This window comes from Oreochromis aureus, linkage group 10 (assembly GCF_013358895.1).
Source record: "Oreochromis aureus strain Israel breed Guangdong linkage group 10, ZZ_aureus, whole genome shotgun sequence".
NCBI lineage: Eukaryota > Metazoa > Chordata > Actinopteri > Cichliformes > Cichlidae > Oreochromis > Oreochromis aureus.
Genome location: NC_052951.1, coordinates 5,840,804 through 5,861,523, shown reverse-complemented (window position 1 = coordinate 5,861,523; position 20,720 = coordinate 5,840,804). Strand labels below are relative to the sequence as shown.

The window sequence follows — 20,720 nt, the reverse complement described above, 5'->3', positions numbered from 1 at the left end:
TGTTTGTCGCCTGCTTAGCATTTGATGAAAGTATATACTGTAAGAAGTGCAAGAAGTAAAGACCTTTATGATTTGCTGGAGCTGGAGCATATTCCAGGTAGCATAGGGTGAGAGATGGAATACAACCTGGAAAGGTCACCAGTTTGACAGAGCTAAGATAGAGACAGACAACCATTTAGATCCTCTCTGAGCATGACTGTAGATGCTGTCTTCCCTTAAAAAGAAAGCAAGAAATCAGAGATGTTTGACTTCCTGGTATAACTCAAAAATGTGCAAAAAGCAGATGGAGTAGAGGCAATGGCATTGCACTCATTTAGACAATCTTCATTTGGCCTCACAAATATATAAATATATAATATAAATAACCCCTCTGAGAAAAACAGGAACAACCCTAGGTTTCTTTTCAGCACTTCAGCCAGGCTGATAAATAGTTGGAGCTCTGCTGAGCCAAGAAATTTTCTCACAAACTAAATTTACCCATTAAGGGAAAATTATTCACAACTCACTCATAGATGTGTCATTAAGTATAGCAACTTTTTATAACAGCTGATATTTACTTAGACTCTTTCTCTCTTATCAATCTTTCTGAGTTAACTTCAATAATTTCTTTTTCTAAAAGATCAGTGTGCCTCCTAGACCCTATTTCAATCAGACTGCTGAAAGAAGCCTCACCATTAATTAGTGCTTCAATTTTAAATCTGATCCATCTATCATTATTAACAGAAGACACACTAGAGTCTCTTAAGAGGGGAGTAATTAAGCCATTACTTGAAAAGACCTTACTTGATCTGTATTAGATAATTAAAGAGTGATTTTTGACCTTCGTTTTATTTCAAAAAATGTTGAACGAGCAGTTATTTGTTTATGTTAAGTTTCACTCAAGTTTCACTCATTTTATGGCGTTGATGAGTGTGCTCATCCCCGTGTTTGTCCTAAGTGCAGCATTCAAAACTGATGACCAGTATCTTACTACAGTGTGATTTGAATCATATCTGTCTGATAGATTCCATCTGTCTTCTTCACGCAGAAAAGTCAGTAATGGAGTTCTACAGGGTTCTGTGCTGGAACCAATTCTTCTTATATTATACATGTTTCCACAGGATAATGTTATTAGAAAACACTGCATACCTTTTCTTTGAAATCCAGATGATACCCATCATAAATTTCTTAGTCCTTAATTCAGGCAAAACTTATTCAGTCCAAAAATCCTGGACATTGAACAAGAAAAATGGTGTCTAATCAGATACGTAGTTTAGAGGGCATTACCTTGGCATCCAGTAACACTGATGAATCTTGGAATAATTTCTGGTCAGATATGTCCCTTAGCATGCACATTAAACAAATATGCCTGACTACAGACATATTGCATCATTCATTTTCAGCATCACTGTGAGACAAAATATTTCTCTGGTACTGGTAAATGCATTTATAACTTCCAGCATGTACAACTGTAATTTATTTTTGTCAGGGCACTCGAAAAAGCTCCCTGAAAAGTCTTCACTTGATCATCTTGATTAACTCACAGCAATTTGCAAAGTGGCTTTAACTGACACTGTAGTCTCTATTGGCAAATTCTATTATCCTCTTTTGAGAGAAAGCAGAAAGGGAACAAGAGGAGCATAAATGGAACGGAGTGGAACCCGTACACCTATACAAGCTCTCTTGATACTCCACATCAGGTGAGTGTGTCACTGTGTGTCAGTGAGGCATTCTATCCTTAACAGCTTTCCCAGGTGCAATTCAATAATGTCCCCAAACCCAGCAAAGTGAATCCATGCGCAGTTTATTACTGTCGCCTTCCAACATCTTGGGAGGAAGCTTGAAGTCAATTATGTCTTTTGTTCTTTATGTTGAGTGCTGTATTAAGTGTCTCTGTCAAGCATGTCAAATTGATACAATGAAAAAAAGTGTGGCTGGGATTTTGCCCTCTTCTTATTCTCAGATCTCAGTAGTAGTCCCAGTGTGCTTGTAGTCTTGAGAGACACACACAAAAGAACAGAACATGAAAATTCTGACAAGTGATAAAGAGTAGGCACTGAACAAAGTATTAATCACCAAATTCTGTAGCATCCTATGAAAAATGTTAAATCAAGAACTGGTCTTGGTAAAGAATTGGTGATACAAAGTGCTACAAGAAACATGAGGATAAGACAGACTTGCCATATTTACAAGTGCAGGTTTTTGGCACAATGTGTGAAAATTTGGCCTGTCACGCCCGATCAGGATCTGTCTTTATTGCTGCTGTTGCCAAAATCCACCCATCCGTCACAGTCACACATGTGCTTCAAATACAGTAATGAACCACTAAGTCATCATCCAGTTTCACCTGTGATCTTGTATCACCATTGCTCTCTGAGCTTTGTGTTGGTTCTTCTGTCACCTGACAAATAGGACATACATGACAATAAGAATAAAATGTGTAGCTGCTTCAGTGTTTCTGTCAATTTGTGCAGATCTTGACTCATCAGTAATGTTTGTAGGGTGAGTGCATTTTTAAAACAATTTGTGCAAACTGCACTCCAAGGTGGAATATTTGCAAAATCATGACTACCTCATGATATTTTGTCTCAAAAATTAACCCTATGAATATGTCAGTACAACTAGGAAGAAAATTGTTGTGTCACCAACATTTTAACGTTAGACATATAATTTTAACAGCCTCTGTAAACTAATATCCTGGCTTACTCGAGGCTGCCGTTTTCTCTGACACTTTCAATAAAAATTAGAAATGCTACTCTGGGAGACTGAGATAAGTAATAGTGCTGCCTGTTGTGCAGTTAGTTTCCCAAAAAACGTTATTCATGGTTACATACAATTTTAGACTGATGTGGGCCAAAGCCTAGCATTGCCTGTAACATTATTGTGACGGACACATTTTATGAGTGAACTTGACTTTAAGTGACTTACAGGTTTCTTTGAAAAATACTTTATTACATCCAGGTTCTTCCTTTTTGCTGCCATCCTCTCCTCCTTGCAGGTCCTCACAGCGCAGGCTTGCCGCTGCTAAAACTAAACAGAGCTCCCTGAAAGGCACATCCAATCACATTGGTCATGTGATTGGATGTGCCTTAAATTACGTTCTCTACTGGAGTCCTCCCTCATGTGACAAACATGAGGGAGGACTCCAGTAGAGAACGTAATTTAACTCTTTGTGCACCGCTAGGTGAATATGACGTTGACAGATCGTTTTTTTCTTTCTATCGGGTTTGTTTTTCGTTACTCAAAGAGATCATATTATTGTTGGGGACAATTCAATAATCGCTGGATATTGGTGGGGACATGTCCCTTCCGTCCATGCCAAATCTATGCCCTTGGGTGGGAGACATCCTGGAAAGGTTGCAAGTTTGCTGAAGACAACTATTCACGTTCATATTCACTCCAATAGTTGGAAATGAGCTTCTCTTTTTTTTAGCAAAACAAATAGATTTTTTTTTCTTTACAATTTTTGTTGCTGTGTATCGCATTTAAATGAAGTACAATTCAGTAGACCTAGGTGAATTATAGTTATAGTATACAGCTTTAATGATCCATCAGCCCTTGTAATCAATATATTCCTTCTTCCCTTTTAAGGTGTCCTGCAGGCACACAGTTGGTGAAAATACTGAACCTGGCCACAGCTGTTGACTTGTCACATTATCTCCAAATGACCCTCTCCAATCTCTCTCTCTATGTGTGTGATCTTTCACAGGGGACCTGGTGTCAGATGATGAATACTTGGAAATCCCATCTATATCCAGACAGAGAGCAGGAACGTATGAATGCACAGCTGTCAATGATATTGACACAGACGTACAGACTGTAGACATCACCGTCAACTGTGAGTCAACTGCTAAATGTTTCAAAAATTCACTCAAACGGTACTAAATTGTGCTACTTTTAATGTGACAGTGTTGGATGGGTGATCATGGAAAAAATACAGTCCATTCTGGTGAACTGTGTGGATTTTTGTTTCACTATTTCAGTACCTATCAGACTGACGTTGATCAAATATAGCCATCCATCTTCTTCCATTTTTCATTCAGGGTTGAGCTGTCATAAATCAAGGGGCAGGGTACACCCTAGACAGTTCACCAATATGTTGCAAGGCTAGAATGTCTGTCTGTCTCTATGAACACATAGAGACAGACAAGTTACAATCCAGTTTCCTCAGCACATTCCTTTTCTGTCCAATTTCAGTTATTGGTGACATAGATTCTGTATGATAATGTTTTGTTTTGTTTTGTGATGTCTTGTGCACATCGCTGCTACTTTTTTCCCACAATGCCTGTATTCTGATGTGTTGTTGGGTCCAGCAGTCATCAAGGACGGATATAGAATAATTTGTATTATTTTCCTGCTGATTTGGATAGAAGAAGATAAAAAAAAAAAGATTTATCTGATACAGCAGGATTAGATAAATAGTAGTATCAGTTATAATTTATTTGAATTTTTTAAGTCACCAGTATTTGTTTGAAACAATATTTGACCATTTAACATTTTTACATTTATATTTTCCTTTTCTCGTTCTAGTTTTTTCTCTCTCACCTCCTCGATCTCTACTATCCCCCTCATCTCCATTTCATCTTCTTCCTCCTCACCTGAAGCCTCACTCCTAAACTGAAGAATATGAAATTGTTTATTTATTTTTGAAATTGTCCCAGTTGGTTTATCATGAGCGTATCAGGCATGTGACACTCCTGTCTCCATACAGCTGACAAACAACATGTTTTAAGCTAATATTACCCCAGATAATTTTAGAAACTAGTATCCTAAATCTCTTTAAGTACTTTCTCTTTGATAAAAAGTTTTATTACATTCTCACATCACATTTATTTTCTAATTGTGAGGATGCCTTCATTAGATCCACTTCAAACACATTTTCAGTAACAGAGGCAAAAACAGAAAAATATGGATATCATCAACAATTCACCTGTATGACAGAGTATTAGGGACACATAATAACAATAATGTGTACTTTATTGGTCCCCATGGGGAAATTCCTCTCTTCGTTTTAACTTCACTCTGTGAAGCAATGGGCAGCCATTGGGCGCCCAGGGAGCAGTGTGTAGGGACGGTACCTTGCTCAGGGGTACTTCAGGGTAGCCGTTTAGTGGATTTGAACCCCCGACCTTGCGATCATGGGGCCAGCACTCTACCTACTGAGCTATCCCTGCCCGTGCATGAAGAAAAAAATATTATTGATCATTTTTAAATTTAAAGTTGAATTTAAAGAAAAAGTCAAAATAAAGTCAAAATACTTTTTCTGTATTTTGAGAAGAAAATACACAATAAGATGTTTCATTAAGTCATCTCCACAAGGTTGGATCATAAAATTACAGACCCCTTGGCAGAAATGTTTTCTGGGCCCTAACCGACTTGTTTTGAGGATAAGATTTGTTGCTGCAATAATCACACATATTGATAGTACACAGAATAGTTTGAAATGCAGAGACCTTTGAGAAAAAAGTTATCAACACAACACAATTTTACTAAAACCTCTAAAGTAACTTACATTAAATTAAATAGGATGAAAATACTCTTTGATTAAAGTTTTGCACACACACCTGTTGTCATCTTCCTCCCTCATTCTCTCTGTCTGTCTGTCTGTTTTCCTGGTGATCTTCTCGTCTTTTACCTCCTTTCAACAATTCTTGCCATTGCCACAGTCCTGCTCCCAGATGAATGTTGAAGAAATAACAGAAATATTTCCTGTAAACTTGCTTTTTGGGTTATGAGGAAAGCCTGGCTTCTTCATTTAGATCCATTCAAACTTTTGGGTCATAAATTTACCTTGATTGTGAGCTGCTAACCACAAGATTAGCTTGCATGGCAGTGGCATCTACTAGCTAGTTGACTTAGGGAGAGACCACTAACAATGTAGATGAAAAAGGGAGCGATGGAATATAGACTACTGTATTTAAATAAAGACTACTGTATTTGGCCAATTTTTATAATAAAAAAATATCATATTTACTTTTTGATAATTTGTGGTTTAAGATCGCATGCCCATAATGCCCACTGGACAATCTGGCCCAGAAAATACTGATAAGCATCCAAACGTTTGTAGGGCTTCAGATCTCGTATAATTGATTTGCTGGTGATAACATATAAATATAAATCATGTCATATAAATCATGTAGAGTGAAGTCAGCGACAGTGCCAGATTTGCACAGCATCATTAAACACACTCTGAAGGAGTTAGGTAAACATCCATCTTTAGCCCCAATTTGCCCAATTTATCCACATTAGAAGCAAGATGCTCCCCATGAATGTGTTTTATTTCCTCTGAGACAGTATATATACTTTTGTTTACTATACTATAGTTGCCACAGTTTACTTCAGCTACATAATGTATAAAGCATTTCCATCTGCAGAACAACTACCCAGAACTACCGATTTGGTTGGAGTTTTTTTATGATCACATTATGATTTCTGACTCGGTTATTAGCTGAAGCCTGCGATCTTTATCAACAGGAGTTTATTTATTATTACTACTACTACATGATTGGCTGACTGGATAATTGCATGGGTAATTAAGGTTTCAGGTGCTCCTAATATTGCTTGGTGAGTGTACCAATTTGTGGCTTTTATGTATTTTTTAAATCTGGAAGTATGAGCTATTTTAAATGAAAGATACTTTCAAATTCGAACTACTTTGTTATTAAATTAACCTATATCTAATAATAGTCTAATGCATGTAGCACGGTTAATTTACCTTTCTCTGTTTAATTGTGGGTAAATTAGCTGATTTTCAGGAAATTAATCTGCAACCTTAATCATTGGTTCATTTGTCAAACCTAAATGCCAAATGCTACATAAATCATTAGCACTTAGTAATAATGATAGCTGTCGCTTTTTGGGCTATTTGACAAAAAAATTATTTTGTGGCATTAAATTATACTTTATTATCACAAGTGGCTTTTTCCTTTATTTTTGCAGTACAAGTTTTAATTCATGTTATCTATGTGTAGTTACCATCTTCTAGTTACCATGGAGAGCCCTGAAATCAAAGCAAGTTTGAAAGGCCCATGAGCAGTAGCTGGGCACTTGGGTACATTTGACTATACTTTGGACATACAGCTAACTGCTATTATTTATATTATAATATGTCTATGATACAGAGGTAAGAAAATGGATCATTAAAACCTGAACAGTTATTTTCTTCACATCATACTCTAACACTATGCAATTTCAACACTGTACTAATTATTATTTATAATTTGAACGATATTATCTGTTCACTTGTGGTTGTTGCATAGAGTCAAGACAGGAAAATGCTATGACCTCTGTCTCCTGATTATCAATGCTTGTGCTGCTGTTTACTCCCGCACACTACATTCCTGTGTGTTTCTGTCTGGTTGTAGATGCTCCAGCTGTGTCAGAGGGCAGAGATGTTGGAGTGACACTGGGCCAGAGAGGAGTGCTGGAGTGTGAGGCTGATGCAGTGCCTGAGGCAGATTTTGAATGGTACAAAGATAACAGAAGGTAATTGGTCTTACATTTGCATTTTAAATAGGCAAATGAAAGATATGTGAATATGTGCATGTGCCTTTGTGTGTGTGTGTGTGTGTGTGTGTGTGTGTGTGTGTGTGTGTGTGTGTGTGTGTGTGTGTGTGTGTGTGTGTGTGTGTGTGTGTGTGTGTGCGCACAAGTTACTGATGGTTAATGATCTGCTGTGAAATTTATAGATAGTTATAGTACTATATAAACGGATTTCAAATGTGTGAAAAAAAGTCTAAAAGAAAACATGAATGATATGATTTGATACTTTTCACTCATTTAGGATCTTTAATGGCTTTGATGGTATGGAGATTGTCAGTACTGGATTAGGATCAAAGCTGACCTTCTTTAATGTGTCTGATGGAGATTATGGCAACTACACCTGCGTTGCCATCAACACACTTGGGAGCTCAAATACAAGCTTCCTTCTGTATGGTAAGTACATTTATAATACTTGACAACAGGAACTATAACTAAGATTCTGTAATATGTTAGATTTGTACAAACGTTGTTGTATGCATGCATTTTATTTTGATGTTTAGTTGCTGCTAATCAGGCCACTTTTGCAGTGGTCCTCATTATCACTAAGCTGGGTCTTTAATCACTGTCACATGTAGTGACCAGAGTTGCACTCTATAGCCCAAGATGGTGATTGTTGTGCTGCTGTGGAGCCTCTCAAACCAGAACCCGCAGCCAGTGAAGAATTTTTTATGTACTATGCCCTGAGCTCACCAAGGCTGCAAGGCAGAATAAGTCACCAAATACAGTCCAAGACGGTTTCATTAACCAAGTACTACCCTGGGTGCATGTCTTTAACTTCACTATCTCCACTGTTTTGTCCTTTGTGAAGTTATAAATCTCACCAGAAAGATTTCAGAAGTGGACAGTTGCATCTTATTTTGAAAATGTATTGGATTCTCTGTGCTGTTCCTGTGTCTGACATCATGTCCTCTTCATCTGCTCTGCTTATTTAATATGGCTTCCATCAAAAATAAGGCCAAAATATAGTCAGTGAGTGAATAGCCACTTCTGGTACTAGACTAAGAAACGTTTTGTTGGCATGTTTAAGTATCTATGTTTTGGGTAAAGTTATAATATGTTAGATCCCAGGTTTTTGTTAGGCTTTGTTTGTTTGTTTTGTCATCATAATATATATGTAATATTGTACAGCAAATTAATGAGACTGCTGGCTTATTTGTGTGTGTGGCTGCTGAGTTCTCTGCTCATGCACAAGGAAAATAATTGCGTAGTAATAAATACCTGTGCTATACATGTACATCTATAGAACTCTTGGAAATCAGTTATCAAGCCTGTGTGAGCTTTAAATACACTGTTCTCATATAAGCATTAAAACTCTTTCTGAAATTATACTGCAATGTCTGAATAAAGCCTTAAAAAATATTAATATGACAGCAGGCCATTCAAATAATAAAAAAACATTTATTTACACATCTGATGAAAGGTCCTTGTTACACGTGCAAGGGTCTTTATTTGGAAAGTCCACAGATGTTTGCTGTTTTTAAAATTTTGCTAAAATTACTTTATTTGTGGTACTTAAACACAGTGTTTTGCCTTTAGGGCCCCACCTTTGCTTTTATAAATCGGCGTTGCCACTGTTTTGTCAGTTGAACTGTCTGCAACTGATATCACAATATTGCTTTTCTGTTTCTGACATGTTGCTCTGTTCAATTTGTTTCCCTGGTATAGTGGTAGTTGAACCCACTAGCTCAACACTTTTGCAAGGTTAGTATTCAACACTAGCATGAACGTCAGCTGTCGAGAATCAATTATATTAATTGCATGCTGGAACCTGTGGAACATTGCCATTTTCACAATTGTAAGTTAGGCTGCATTAGAATTTCAGAGATGATGAGTCTCTGCTACATTTGATAAAAAGTGAAATCATTTGTCTTGGCTTTTTGAACCTGTCAAAATTGCACTTTAACCCTCTGTGGTTTTATTGATTTGACATGTTAGAGTTCTTGTGTGGTAAGCAGCATCTCTGAGGATGGTGAGCAGCAAAGGAAGCTGACATGTGCGAATCTGTGAAAATGGTCAATGAAGTCTGTTTCATTAACTGTGTTTCATCTTTCTCTTCTCAAACCTAACTCCCTCTCTGTGTGACATCGGCTTCATTTTGATTCTTTGCATGCACTTTTCCTAATGTAAGTATTTATCATGTTTGTTTGTTCTTCTATGATCCATTGTACCAATATTTGCTGCATTTCAACTGTACAGTACATACTACAGAAAAAAAACAAACAAAATTGCACATTTCTTGTGTGAATCTGTGCACATTTTGAGGTCCAGCACTTTAACGTGTGAAACTGCAGAGATAAACACCACACCTACTTTGCCATTTGATTTGTCCTTGTGACTGCGACCAGCAGTCCATTCACATAACAGAACTGTATTAATGACTTTGATTTGGACTATGACTATGAGTGATTTTCATTATTCTAATTAGCAGTAGGAAGGATTAGGAATAATCCACTGTGGAAGGATAATTGGATACATGCCCCCAAAGGAAACTTGTGGAAAGCCAAGGGAAATGAGTAGTCATTGTTTTACCAATTTCAATGTAAAAATGTAAAAATGATCCAAAATCCTTATATAATACACTCATTTAGAACTTGCCTCATCCCCAAAAAGGGCATGATGAAAAATATTACATGCTTTTATTCATAAAATGCATCATGCAATACTTTGGTAATTTTAGCAATATGTTAAAAAATATCAGTGCTGGAATACAGCGTTTTAATTTGAATAAATGTTTTAAATCACTTCTCAATCCTAAGAATGTCCTTGAAAAAAACAACCTTGCTGAGCACGATTCATTTATATCCTACTAAACCTTTGAGCAGTTCATGTCATCTTGATCATCACACTCAAAAACACTAAAGAGTTTTCCTTTAAATATAGTTTTTTGACAGTGTTGTTACTTCCTCACTGAGATTACTTCCTTACTCTGCTTCTCTTTGTTCATCTTTCATTATCATCCAAACTTACACTATTCACTGTTATGTGCTAAATAAATCAGACCCAGAGTTACAGGATTTTCAAAATCCTGTAATTCTATTAAAATCAAACCTCATCATCTCAAATTTCATGACTTTTAAAAAAAATGGGATTATTCATCAAATTTGGAATTTTGGAATGTGTGGGATCAAAAGAAAAATAAAATGTCCACTTTTAACTAGAACCCACCTTTGATTGCTATGACATCAGCCAAAAGCTAGTTTTATGTTACTGATAAATACATATATAGGGGACTGTAGTTAGATGAAAAAAAAAAAAAAAAAAAAAAAAAAAAAAAAAAAAAAAAAAAAAAAAGATTACTACAGGGCTGAGTATGGGATTTTGAGCAGGGGGAGTGCGTAACCGAAAGCATGGAGAACTGGCAGGTTGCTTTCTCTTCTGAGCAGCAGGGGAATTCATACCTAAAGCGAACAGAGAGTCTAGACTGTGGAGAACTAATCCGAACAAATGAAGAGTGAAATCCAGAGCACATTAGTAGAACAGGTTTTAGGCCTGACCCAGACAGCTGGGGAGGTGAAGCTGCAGATTGAGAATTGTTGAGCAGTGTGAACACTGAATGGGAGGCTGCACTTTGGTGATTTTGAGGCAGATGTAAAAATGGATGAGATGATCAACTTGGACATGAATACTTTTACAATAATTATTTAAAATGCATTTTTTTTTACTTTTATGTAGCCTGCGTTGAGATCAATTTTAAAATGTAAACAATCAACTGAGGGGTCAAAATGACTCCTCCTGGCCGTTATAGTGTTAATTATAATTCTCGCTATGCAAATATCCCGCATTACTTCTTCTCTAACTCTAAACATTAAAAAATCTTATGTTTTGTGGAGAAACAGAAGAAGGTATTGTCAAGGAGTGCAGTGTGGCAGGCAGGAGTAGGACCCAAAATGCAGGCGCTCAGACTCAAGGTGTAAACTCAAAGTCACAGCTTTATTGGCTGGCAGGGAAAAAGGCATACAAACTAAACTAAACTGGGAAATAACAAACTAAGACTCACAGGGAGACACAGGGAGATCCACACAGCAAGAGGGACGACGCGACACTGACTCAGAGAAACACAGGGTTTAAATACACTGGGAAGTAACGAGGGGAATGAGACACAGAAGGAGAGCACAGCTGGGAGAAATCAGAACTGACGAGACGAGGGAGCAAAGTAGAAAAAACACTCACAAGAGACATGGACCTTCAAAGTAAAACAGGAAGTAGCACAGACGCAAACTAGACTAGGGGAGACAGAGCAACTAAGAAACACAGAACAACAACAAAGAGACAGAGGGCAGCTATTAAATACTCAGAGAACTAAAGAGAATACAAGAAAGCCAAACTAAGACACTAGACTAAAGAATAAACTGGGGGAACAAAGGGAACTAAGATCATAATACAAAACTCAGAGACACAAGAAACTCAAAACACTGGGTCACCCACCCAGGACCGTGACGGGTATAGATAATACCGTTAGTCACTTTTTCTGGCTCCTGGTTTAAGTCATTTTTAACTTTGTCAGTATTAAAACATAATTGTTGCCGTACAGTCTGTGGGAGTGCATTGTCAAACAACTTTTTAAAGCACATTCTCAATTTCCCTCAGCTGAATGTGTACTGAATGTTTGCTGATATATTAACTATGAACATTATGTAGCTGTGTAATATTTCTTGTTATGAATGCAAAACCATTTGCAAGATAACCCTAAACCTTTCTATGGCCATTTGCTGGAACATACTATCAAAGACACAATCAACTGTCCCTAAAATTGAATTCTAATTGCAGTACTGTGACCTTTAAATTCTCTTTTCATGCCATCTTATAAAGATGACATACAAACCATAATCACTGTTACAGCTCTTATTACTCTTTAAGTTATTGTTTTAAAAAACACACATATTTTTGTAATGCTGGATTGTTCACAGACAGGAGGTTTATTAACTTACTTCAAGTAGTGACACCACAAAAGAAGAAAACTCCTTAGTGGTGAAACCTACCCAGATGTTTTTCCTCATTCTCTCTCCTGTCAGGACCGAGAGCAGTTCAAGATGGCAGCGGCGGTGCAATGAGAGTGCACTCACACAACTGTCTTCTCTTCATTATGATTCTGTCCTTCCTGCTTAGATTTTGAAGATAAATTGAGTTGAACTCCAGTGTTTTGTGTGTGTGCATGTGTGTGTGTGTGTGTGTGTGTGTGTGTGTGTGTGTGTGTGTGTGTGTGTGTGTGTGTGTGTGTGTGTGTGTGTGTGTGTGTGTGCTTTTTTTTTTCCAACTGAAACCATAAACTGATGCACATTAAGTGCATGATTTAATCTGCACTGCATTGATGTTGACCTACTAAATAAGTATGTCACTGAGTTTTTTCCTGTTTTGTTTTGGGGTTTTTTGTTTGTTTTTTTTGGGGAGATTTCAAGGATGTAACATATGTTTCACCTTATAATTGAATTTTGTTGGATATTTTTCTCTTTGAATCATATTATTCTGGATTGTCTCTTTTTACCTGTGATTCTAAAAAAAAAAAAGATTTTTAAAATGGTGTCTCTTATTTTTAAAAAGTGTCTCTTAATCAAATGGATTTGTCTTGAATTTAACCACACTGAATATTCATGTCTATTCCAGGAAACAGCAAATTTAGAGCAAATATAAGAAGTGAATGCTAAATACCTCAAAGTTAAACTGAAAGAGTCAAACAGAAGGTTGCCCTGAGGCTGAAAACCTGGTATTATCATATTTTAATGTGTAATAATTATCCTTTTGTCTGGTTGTTGAAAGCAGAATTGTAGTATTTTTGTTCCCACCATTATAGTAATATATTTGCACTTGTGCTATGCTAATCTTTTCAATTATATTTTTTCAATTATGTGTAGTTTTAAATATTTTTAAGAACCGGAAATATGAACTTGTAATTATTTGGGACAAACCTCTTAGTTTCATCTCTTTGTCATTTTTTGTTCTTTACTCGTACTGGTTGTATACAAAAATGTTGTCAAGATTATTATAATTATAATTATGTTAGACTTTAATATTTACAGATGGAGGGAATGTTAGCTACACTTGTATGGAGTTGACATCTGACTTAAGTAATGCAAACCTATTAATGCTATTGATATTTGTTTAATATCATACCATGTACACATGCTCTAGAAATTGTTCCTGTTTATGTTCTAAACCAGCACTGGAGGCTTACAGAACAGTCGTTTTGAGTAGATTAACACAAAATAAACTCTTTCTGCATGTATTTAGACACAAATAACCCAAAGACTATATTTCATATACTTCCTGTTTTTCTCATCACCAAACAAAGACACTGATTTTTAAGTATTGTCTTCTCATTAACTTCAGAGTAAACTAGAGGTCTTCATGGGTACAAAAATTTCTGTCTGTGCAAAAATGTACCACAGTGAATTAAAGTGGATTTGCCTATTCTTTTTAATATTGACCTAGACATAATATAGAAATAACACCTGGGTTAAATGGATGAAAACTTAAAAACTTTCTCTAAAAAAAAGGTCAGAAAAAATAGGTCAGAAATAAAGATTTGCAGTCTTAAGAGTTCCTTTTTCATTGACAACCTGAGGAAATTATTCACTACCAAACAATAGTAACTTGAAGCATACATTGTTTCATCATTATCTATAAATTAAACTATAATACACAAAGTGAAGATCATATTACACTGAAGATGTGTTGAAAGTAGGAACTGAGACCATAATCTTATAAGAAAAAGGTTGAATTAGCAAACATTTTACAGTAAAGACTTTCAGACTTCTGTTGATTTGGACTTTACAAATTAAGCATTTATCCTATTAGAATGAAGGCAGATTTAAGGTACTTTTGCTGCCAATTCACGATTTATACTTATAGGCTAAGACTTTAAGACATCTTTAATATTTTGTCTATTATCCAGTCCTATACAGATCTACTGACATGGGTAGACTCATGAAGACCTTTAGAGTAAATGTGTTGTCTTTTGACACGAGTAAAATGCAAAATCATTGATACTCTTAAACCAAAATGTACAGTATAGGAGTCAGATTGTGAGATGTGGGTTGGAAGATTTAATAATTTTAGACTTTACTGTAGAGTGTGCAAGCCAACTGCAATAACTGAGACTGATTAAAGGTCTCAGCAAATAGGCCACAACAATTCTTATCACCTGATATATAACTTGCATTACCAGAAAAGCAGAAAAAAACAGAAAACCAGAAAATCACGTTTCATTATGGACAAACATCAGTGCAGGCAGAGTGTCACAGGCAGCAAACAATCAGCAGACCTCCTTTACCATATTTCATTGTGAGCATGAGAATTTTATGCAACAATCTGTAACCTCTCACAAAATGACAGGAAGAATTAAAGCTGGTAATTTCACTCTTTCATATCTCTCACTTTGAAAAGAGATTTGTACCAATTGCCAGACTGCACTCAGGCCCCCCTCCCAAGTAAATGTATTGTCTTTTAACATGGGTATGCTTTTTTGTTATTTGGTGACAATAACAAAAAATTTACATCTGGTGTTGAACTACTGGCTTTTGTAATGAGAAGGACTGTTTTAAGACATTGTGCATCCCTTGCAAAATGCTGTTTGTTTTTACTGTCAGTTTCTATGAGAGTTTTGCATTTGAAGGTTCCCATTAACACTGCAACAAACAAGAACAGTGAATTAAAACAAATTACTATGTCTGTTTATTGATGGGAGATGTTGCCTTTCTTATCTTCTGAAAGTTATTTCTAAATCAGACCTAAAAGGAGGAAAGGGTACATAAACGCAATGACCTCTGTTCTTTTAATATACATTTTTTGCCCCTTTTCTCAATCTTTTCCCTCTGGCTTATGTCAGCACCACTGAGGTAGTCCACCATCCACATTACCTACCTATATTTTTCTTTTCTTTCCATGTTTTTTGGGGATAACATCCCTTTTACTCCTTTATGTGAAAACAAGAGCCAACATCCAAATCAAAGAGGCATGAAACAGGTCGTTTTAGAAACTGATCAGGATAATCATCACCTGAATCTGACAGGCTAATCATTGTTTGTTTTCACATATCAGAGAGAGGGAGGGACAGAGCGAGACTGCAAAACAATATTTATCTCTAGCACTCCAATGTTTGGAAATGACATGGTAATTATTCCATCCTGGGTTTAAAGAAGGCACTACCAATCACACGTCTATACTACACAGTCATTTTATGACAAGATTCACCACATTTAAGATGGACTCACATCAGATCACCTCCTAGGGAAGTTTTTGCAGGGATAGATTCAATACTACCTATTAGCACATGTTTATCATCTAGCCAGATTATTTAATGGTGCAGCAATAAACACCTGAAAGTCTTATTTAGATATTCCTTTACATGTGTTGCTAAGTGTGAGCAAGTATATGTGAGTACTTGCTCACACTTAGTAGCACATGTAGAGTTTGATCACTATCTCACAAGGTGGCCGAAACTGTGAGAATTAAAAATATGACTTTAGAACTCTACAAATTTTTAATGTCAAACACAAATGTTTATGATTTTGCAGTAAGCTCTCTCACCATGGATAAAATTTTGCAAATTGCTTAACACTGAGCTAAGAATGTGATAAAAATCTTGATGCATTCTTAATCATCCAGGTAAGGAAATCTCAAAAAGTTGATTCTGTTCATCTGGACGTAACGCTTTCAGGGGGAGAAATGTTTCGTCAGTCATCCAAATGACTTCTTCAGTTTTAGCTGACTACAGGATGCGGGTGGCCCCCCCACCTTCTTCAAATCAAACAAAATTGATGGCAAACATTTGTGCTGGTTTGTGCTGCTTTTCGTTTGTAATGCTTTTGTTTTTAAGAACATTATTGAAAGTTTCAAGGCCTGATGAGTTAGCTCTTCTGTGTTGTGCCATCTACTTTGCTAGAGATTGTTTGGTTTCCCCGATGAATAAATCATGGCAATTCTTCTGGCACTTAGCAGTGTTCACTACATTACTCTGTTTGTATCTGGTGATTTGATCCTTGGGGTAGACCAATTTTTGGCGCAGTGCTTTTTTGGGGGGTTGAAAGCTAAAGAGACGTGGTGTTTAGAAAAAAGGCATCTCAACTGTTCTGATACTCCTGACACATAGGATCACTGCTGTATCTGTGGGGATGGTGTTCACTCTATGTTGTACCATCCTGATGACACCCAGTTTTTGCTTAGTGGATGATGAGAGTTAAACCTTAAATACTGATCCATATGCGTAGGTAGACGGTAAACATCAATTTTAATGTCCCCCATTACTGATGAAAATCTTACAGTGTAAGAAGGCTAGTCTGTCATTTTTCATATCCTCCCTGGGCAACTTGATGTGTTTGTCTACCAAGTTAATGTGATCAGTGAATTGTGGTACATCCTGAGATTGTCATCCACATACCTGAGCCAATGACTTGGTGGTTTTCCTTACCTGGATGCATCAAGACATTTTAACCCACTTTGGCAAAGACTGCCGAAAGCTAGTACATGAGTACGAGCAAACAGCACGTAAGATAGCTGACTCCAGGAACCACCTAAGATTCAGCCTCAGATCCAGACAAAACAGGATTACTCCTAAAATTCTGCCAATGAGATCTTACGTTCAAGGCCTCCAAGAAACAAAAATCCCCCAGAAGGCACAGAACACAACTTTTTGGGAATGATAAGTATCATCCATGATCAGAGGATGACATAGAGAAGAGTCAATGCCTGTCAGATCATTGTTGGAAATCCGACTGGATTATATTTTCTAAAGCTTTCGTGTTGGTCTGAGATGTACAAAGCTAAGAGTAAAAGGTAATTTTAATTTCATTGTTCTCAAATCCCTGCTGTTCCAAACACAGAAAAGGGAAAAGCATGTGGAGGAAACTTATGCATGCTGCCTCTTTACGGGCTTATTTTGGATTTTTTTAAGCTTTTTGTATTACCTAGTGCCAGTGTTCTTGATGCATTATGGACATTGTTAGCCTCAAGGTTAGACAAGCTGACTTGCAGAGCAGTTAAATAAAGACAGTCACATTGCATGTTGCGAGGCAGTGTAATGATTTGTGCCACACAACACAGCTAATTTCCCATTTACTGCACATTTAGTTGAGAAACCAAAACAAAATCTTTCTTTGTCCTCATGTTATTCTTGACTAGATTCGCTTTAATTCAAATTCAGTTGTAATTAAACTTTTAATGTTTCACTTTAATGTGACTACTATGGTTCAAGGGTTCGTGCTAAAATAGAAATTGCATGTGTTTTGGACAACCTTCCTGCTAACCTTATTCCAGGCGTATTTATATTCATCTTTGCAGACTATTTTGATTGTTTAAGTCTTTGAACAGCTTCATGATGTTTCTGTCTGCAGGTTTCTATTTTGGAATAACAGCATTTTGATTGTTTCCTGTAATACAGCCACAGGCAGCACTGGCTAACAGTGAAGAATCATAGCTACATAAGCTTCATACTTTGATAATTTTCATTCCTTGGACATTAAAAGGAACTACACTAGTTTGAAATACATCAGAATTTTCCTTTAAGTAAGGAGACAGAAGTCTGACCTTGTGTGATGATTACAGTGTTTTGCTAAATGTCATTTTTTATAAATAAAATAGAGTTAAATTGAAATTTAATTTAAGAAATCATTCCTTTTAGCAATTAAAAGTCAAAAACTGATTGTGAAAGATTGCACTATTACATTAAGTTTTTAGAAAATAATTTTAAATATTATCATTTTTTTGTCTTGTCACTCTTTGCCCTCTTTTCTTTCCCCTCACCCCAAACCAGCCATGGCAGATGGCAACCCTTCCCTGAGCCTGGTTCTGTCACAGATTTCTTTCTGTTAAAAGGAAGTTTTTCCATCCCACTGTCAAGAAGTGCTTGCACTTAGGGGGTTGGCAGATTGGTGAGGTTTTCCCTTTAATGTTGTAGGGACTCTACATTATACAGTATAAAGCACCTTGAGATGATTGTGGTAGTTGTTATGCTTCGGCGCTATGTAAATGGAACTAAACTGAAACGAGTTGAATTAAAATTGATTCTTTTTCCACATGCTATAGACTTTCAGCAACTGCACATAATATGCATCTCTTTCAAGTAAACTCAACACAGCAGGAGCTGACATACCTATTTCAATAGGAAATAAGCAACCACAAGAAACAATTAATCTCTCAGACAAATTGAAGGCAGGCATATTGTATTTTTTTGTGTCTGTACTATGTTATTAGAGCAATGGCTCCCAATTCCCACCAAGCATCACTTTTAAAAAAATTATATGCAAGTCCTAATCAAGCCAAGCTTATGACAAAATCCAGGCGAATGAGCAGAGGATCTTAGAAACACACCAGCATTCATTTATGAAAATGCACTGAGAAGTGCTGGATACACATAATTTTTCTGTTTCTGTATAACTCCAGTGAGCCAGTTCTGAATCACAGCCCATGAACATTTGTATTTTGGAAGCATTGCATGTTTATGTTTATATGACCAATTTCATTGTCTGTGCAGGGATTGCAGGACTCACTCTCTCTATCACTCTATCAGTCTGTGTTTCTTTTCTTTTTCCCATATGTGAAAAGCAGGGGAGCAGCCTTTAAGGTTGCGCCTTAAGAAAAGTGAATAAACATGTAATGGACCTACCAGAGAGAAGCATTAATTTCAGGTGTTTTGCAACATTTGTTTGGTTTGCTTTGGTGCCAGGAAGAGACCGCTTTTGAATGTGTACTTTGAACACAAGAAGTCAAACATTTGTCTCAGCTGCCAGGAGATTATCTTAGCAGATGCATGACATTGTCTCACAATATGTTGGGATTCATTTTTGGATTATTTACATGAGCAAAATTCTACCCTATGTCTAGCTACATGGTCATTGGGCTCTTCTTCAGATTGGTTTGTTCAAAGAGTGGAGCGAGACATCAACCTACTTGATGCTCCGCATTGTAAAAAATTGTTGGTCATATGTATTTTATTGATGAAAAGTGTGTGCTCATATTTAAGGCTGACAGTAATAAAATGTTGTCTCTTAATATCTTGTGATTTCTTGTTTTTATTTAGTGTTAATGGGTTGTTCAGAGTAAATAGTGATAGGAAGAAATCAAATTGCCGACATGCTGCACCGCCAGTAGACTTTACCATGATGTAAAAACTGCAAGATCCTCTACAGCTGGATCAAGTCAAATCAGGAACAAGTCAAACTTATTGATTTTCTTATCCCTCAGAGGTCTTGACCTCGGACTGAGCTCATTGTCGTATGCCTGCTACATTACCAACAACCACTAACTGTAGTTCTTTAAATCACATCAATATGTCTTACAGCCTGCACACAGTATTGTCTAAGTGTACTGGTACATCAATAATGTATAACCACAGCTGGACATCAAGCATAACATTCTGAATGTGTCTCTTCCTCAGCTATGAAAAATACTGTAACTGCAAGAAGCATTTTCCTATTCTCCTTCATTCACATTGAAAAGAAATGTACTGGAATCTTTGTTACTAGCAGAGATGCTTGTGACCTGAAGAAATGCTTCTACACAACTGGGTAATAAATAATGTAAACCCGTGTCTATTATGAGCTCAGTATTATAGGTTTTGTGCTTTTTTGTAAGCAGCAACAGAAACCCCCAACTAAATGAATGCTTAGCGGTTAATACCCCACAGCTCTACTTCAGTCTCAACAAATATTTAATTCATGCAAACATCTGTTCTCTGCTGCTGAGGGCTGCTCATTACATTAGAGACTCAACACAGTAAGTTTTCTTAGCCTTATGTTAAAGGTCAGTGTCCCTTAAATCAAAGTTAAATGCGCAATTTAACAACTGCGAAAATGACTGAATGAATATTATTAGGCCTAAGTCACCTAAACTATCATAGTAAGTAAAAGCTGTTAAGTAGTGAAGATGCTTTATTCACTCCAAATATGTTTAAATCTGGGTTATATGAGCAGTGACTTTTACAGAAAGGTAAACAGAGCTACTTATAAATGCTTTATATTTAGTTTAATGTCCAGCATCATATTGTATAAATCATATGTTTGTGGTGGCTATCCTGAGAGGACCACATATCGCTGAAAAAACTGTTGTCCGTGAACTAAAACACAGGCTTATACCTTGATGTTTTTAAACTATATTGACTATATTAATAACAAAAAATCAGCTGCATTAAAAAGCTTAACCACTGCGTTTGTTGGTCTCAGAACTGAGGCCAACAAACTCTATATGTAGTTTTCTTTCAAAACAACTAT

At 36.5% G+C, this 20,720-nt stretch overlaps 1 protein-coding gene across 4 annotated transcripts in view; it reads left to right on the top strand.

Annotated features, from left to right (window-relative positions):
• Positions 1 to 12,771, top strand: part of ntm (neurotrimin) — a 577,382-nt gene extending 564,611 nt beyond the window's left edge. For all 4 annotated transcript variants that reach the window (XM_039618664.1, XM_039618663.1, XM_039618666.1 and 1 more), the window contains 5 exons: positions 3,689 to 3,817; positions 7,344 to 7,464; positions 7,763 to 7,914; positions 9,187 to 9,222; positions 12,534 to 12,771. In XM_039618664.1, coding sequence (XP_039474598.1) covers positions 3,689 to 3,817; positions 7,344 to 7,464; positions 7,763 to 7,914; positions 9,187 to 9,222; positions 12,534 to 12,634 — 539 coding nt within the window. In that variant the 3' untranslated portion in view covers positions 12,635 to 12,771. The remainder of the gene's footprint in view (positions 1 to 3,688; positions 3,818 to 7,343; positions 7,465 to 7,762; positions 7,915 to 9,186; positions 9,223 to 12,533) is intronic.
• The last annotated feature ends 7,949 nt before the right edge of the window (positions 12,772 to 20,720 follow it).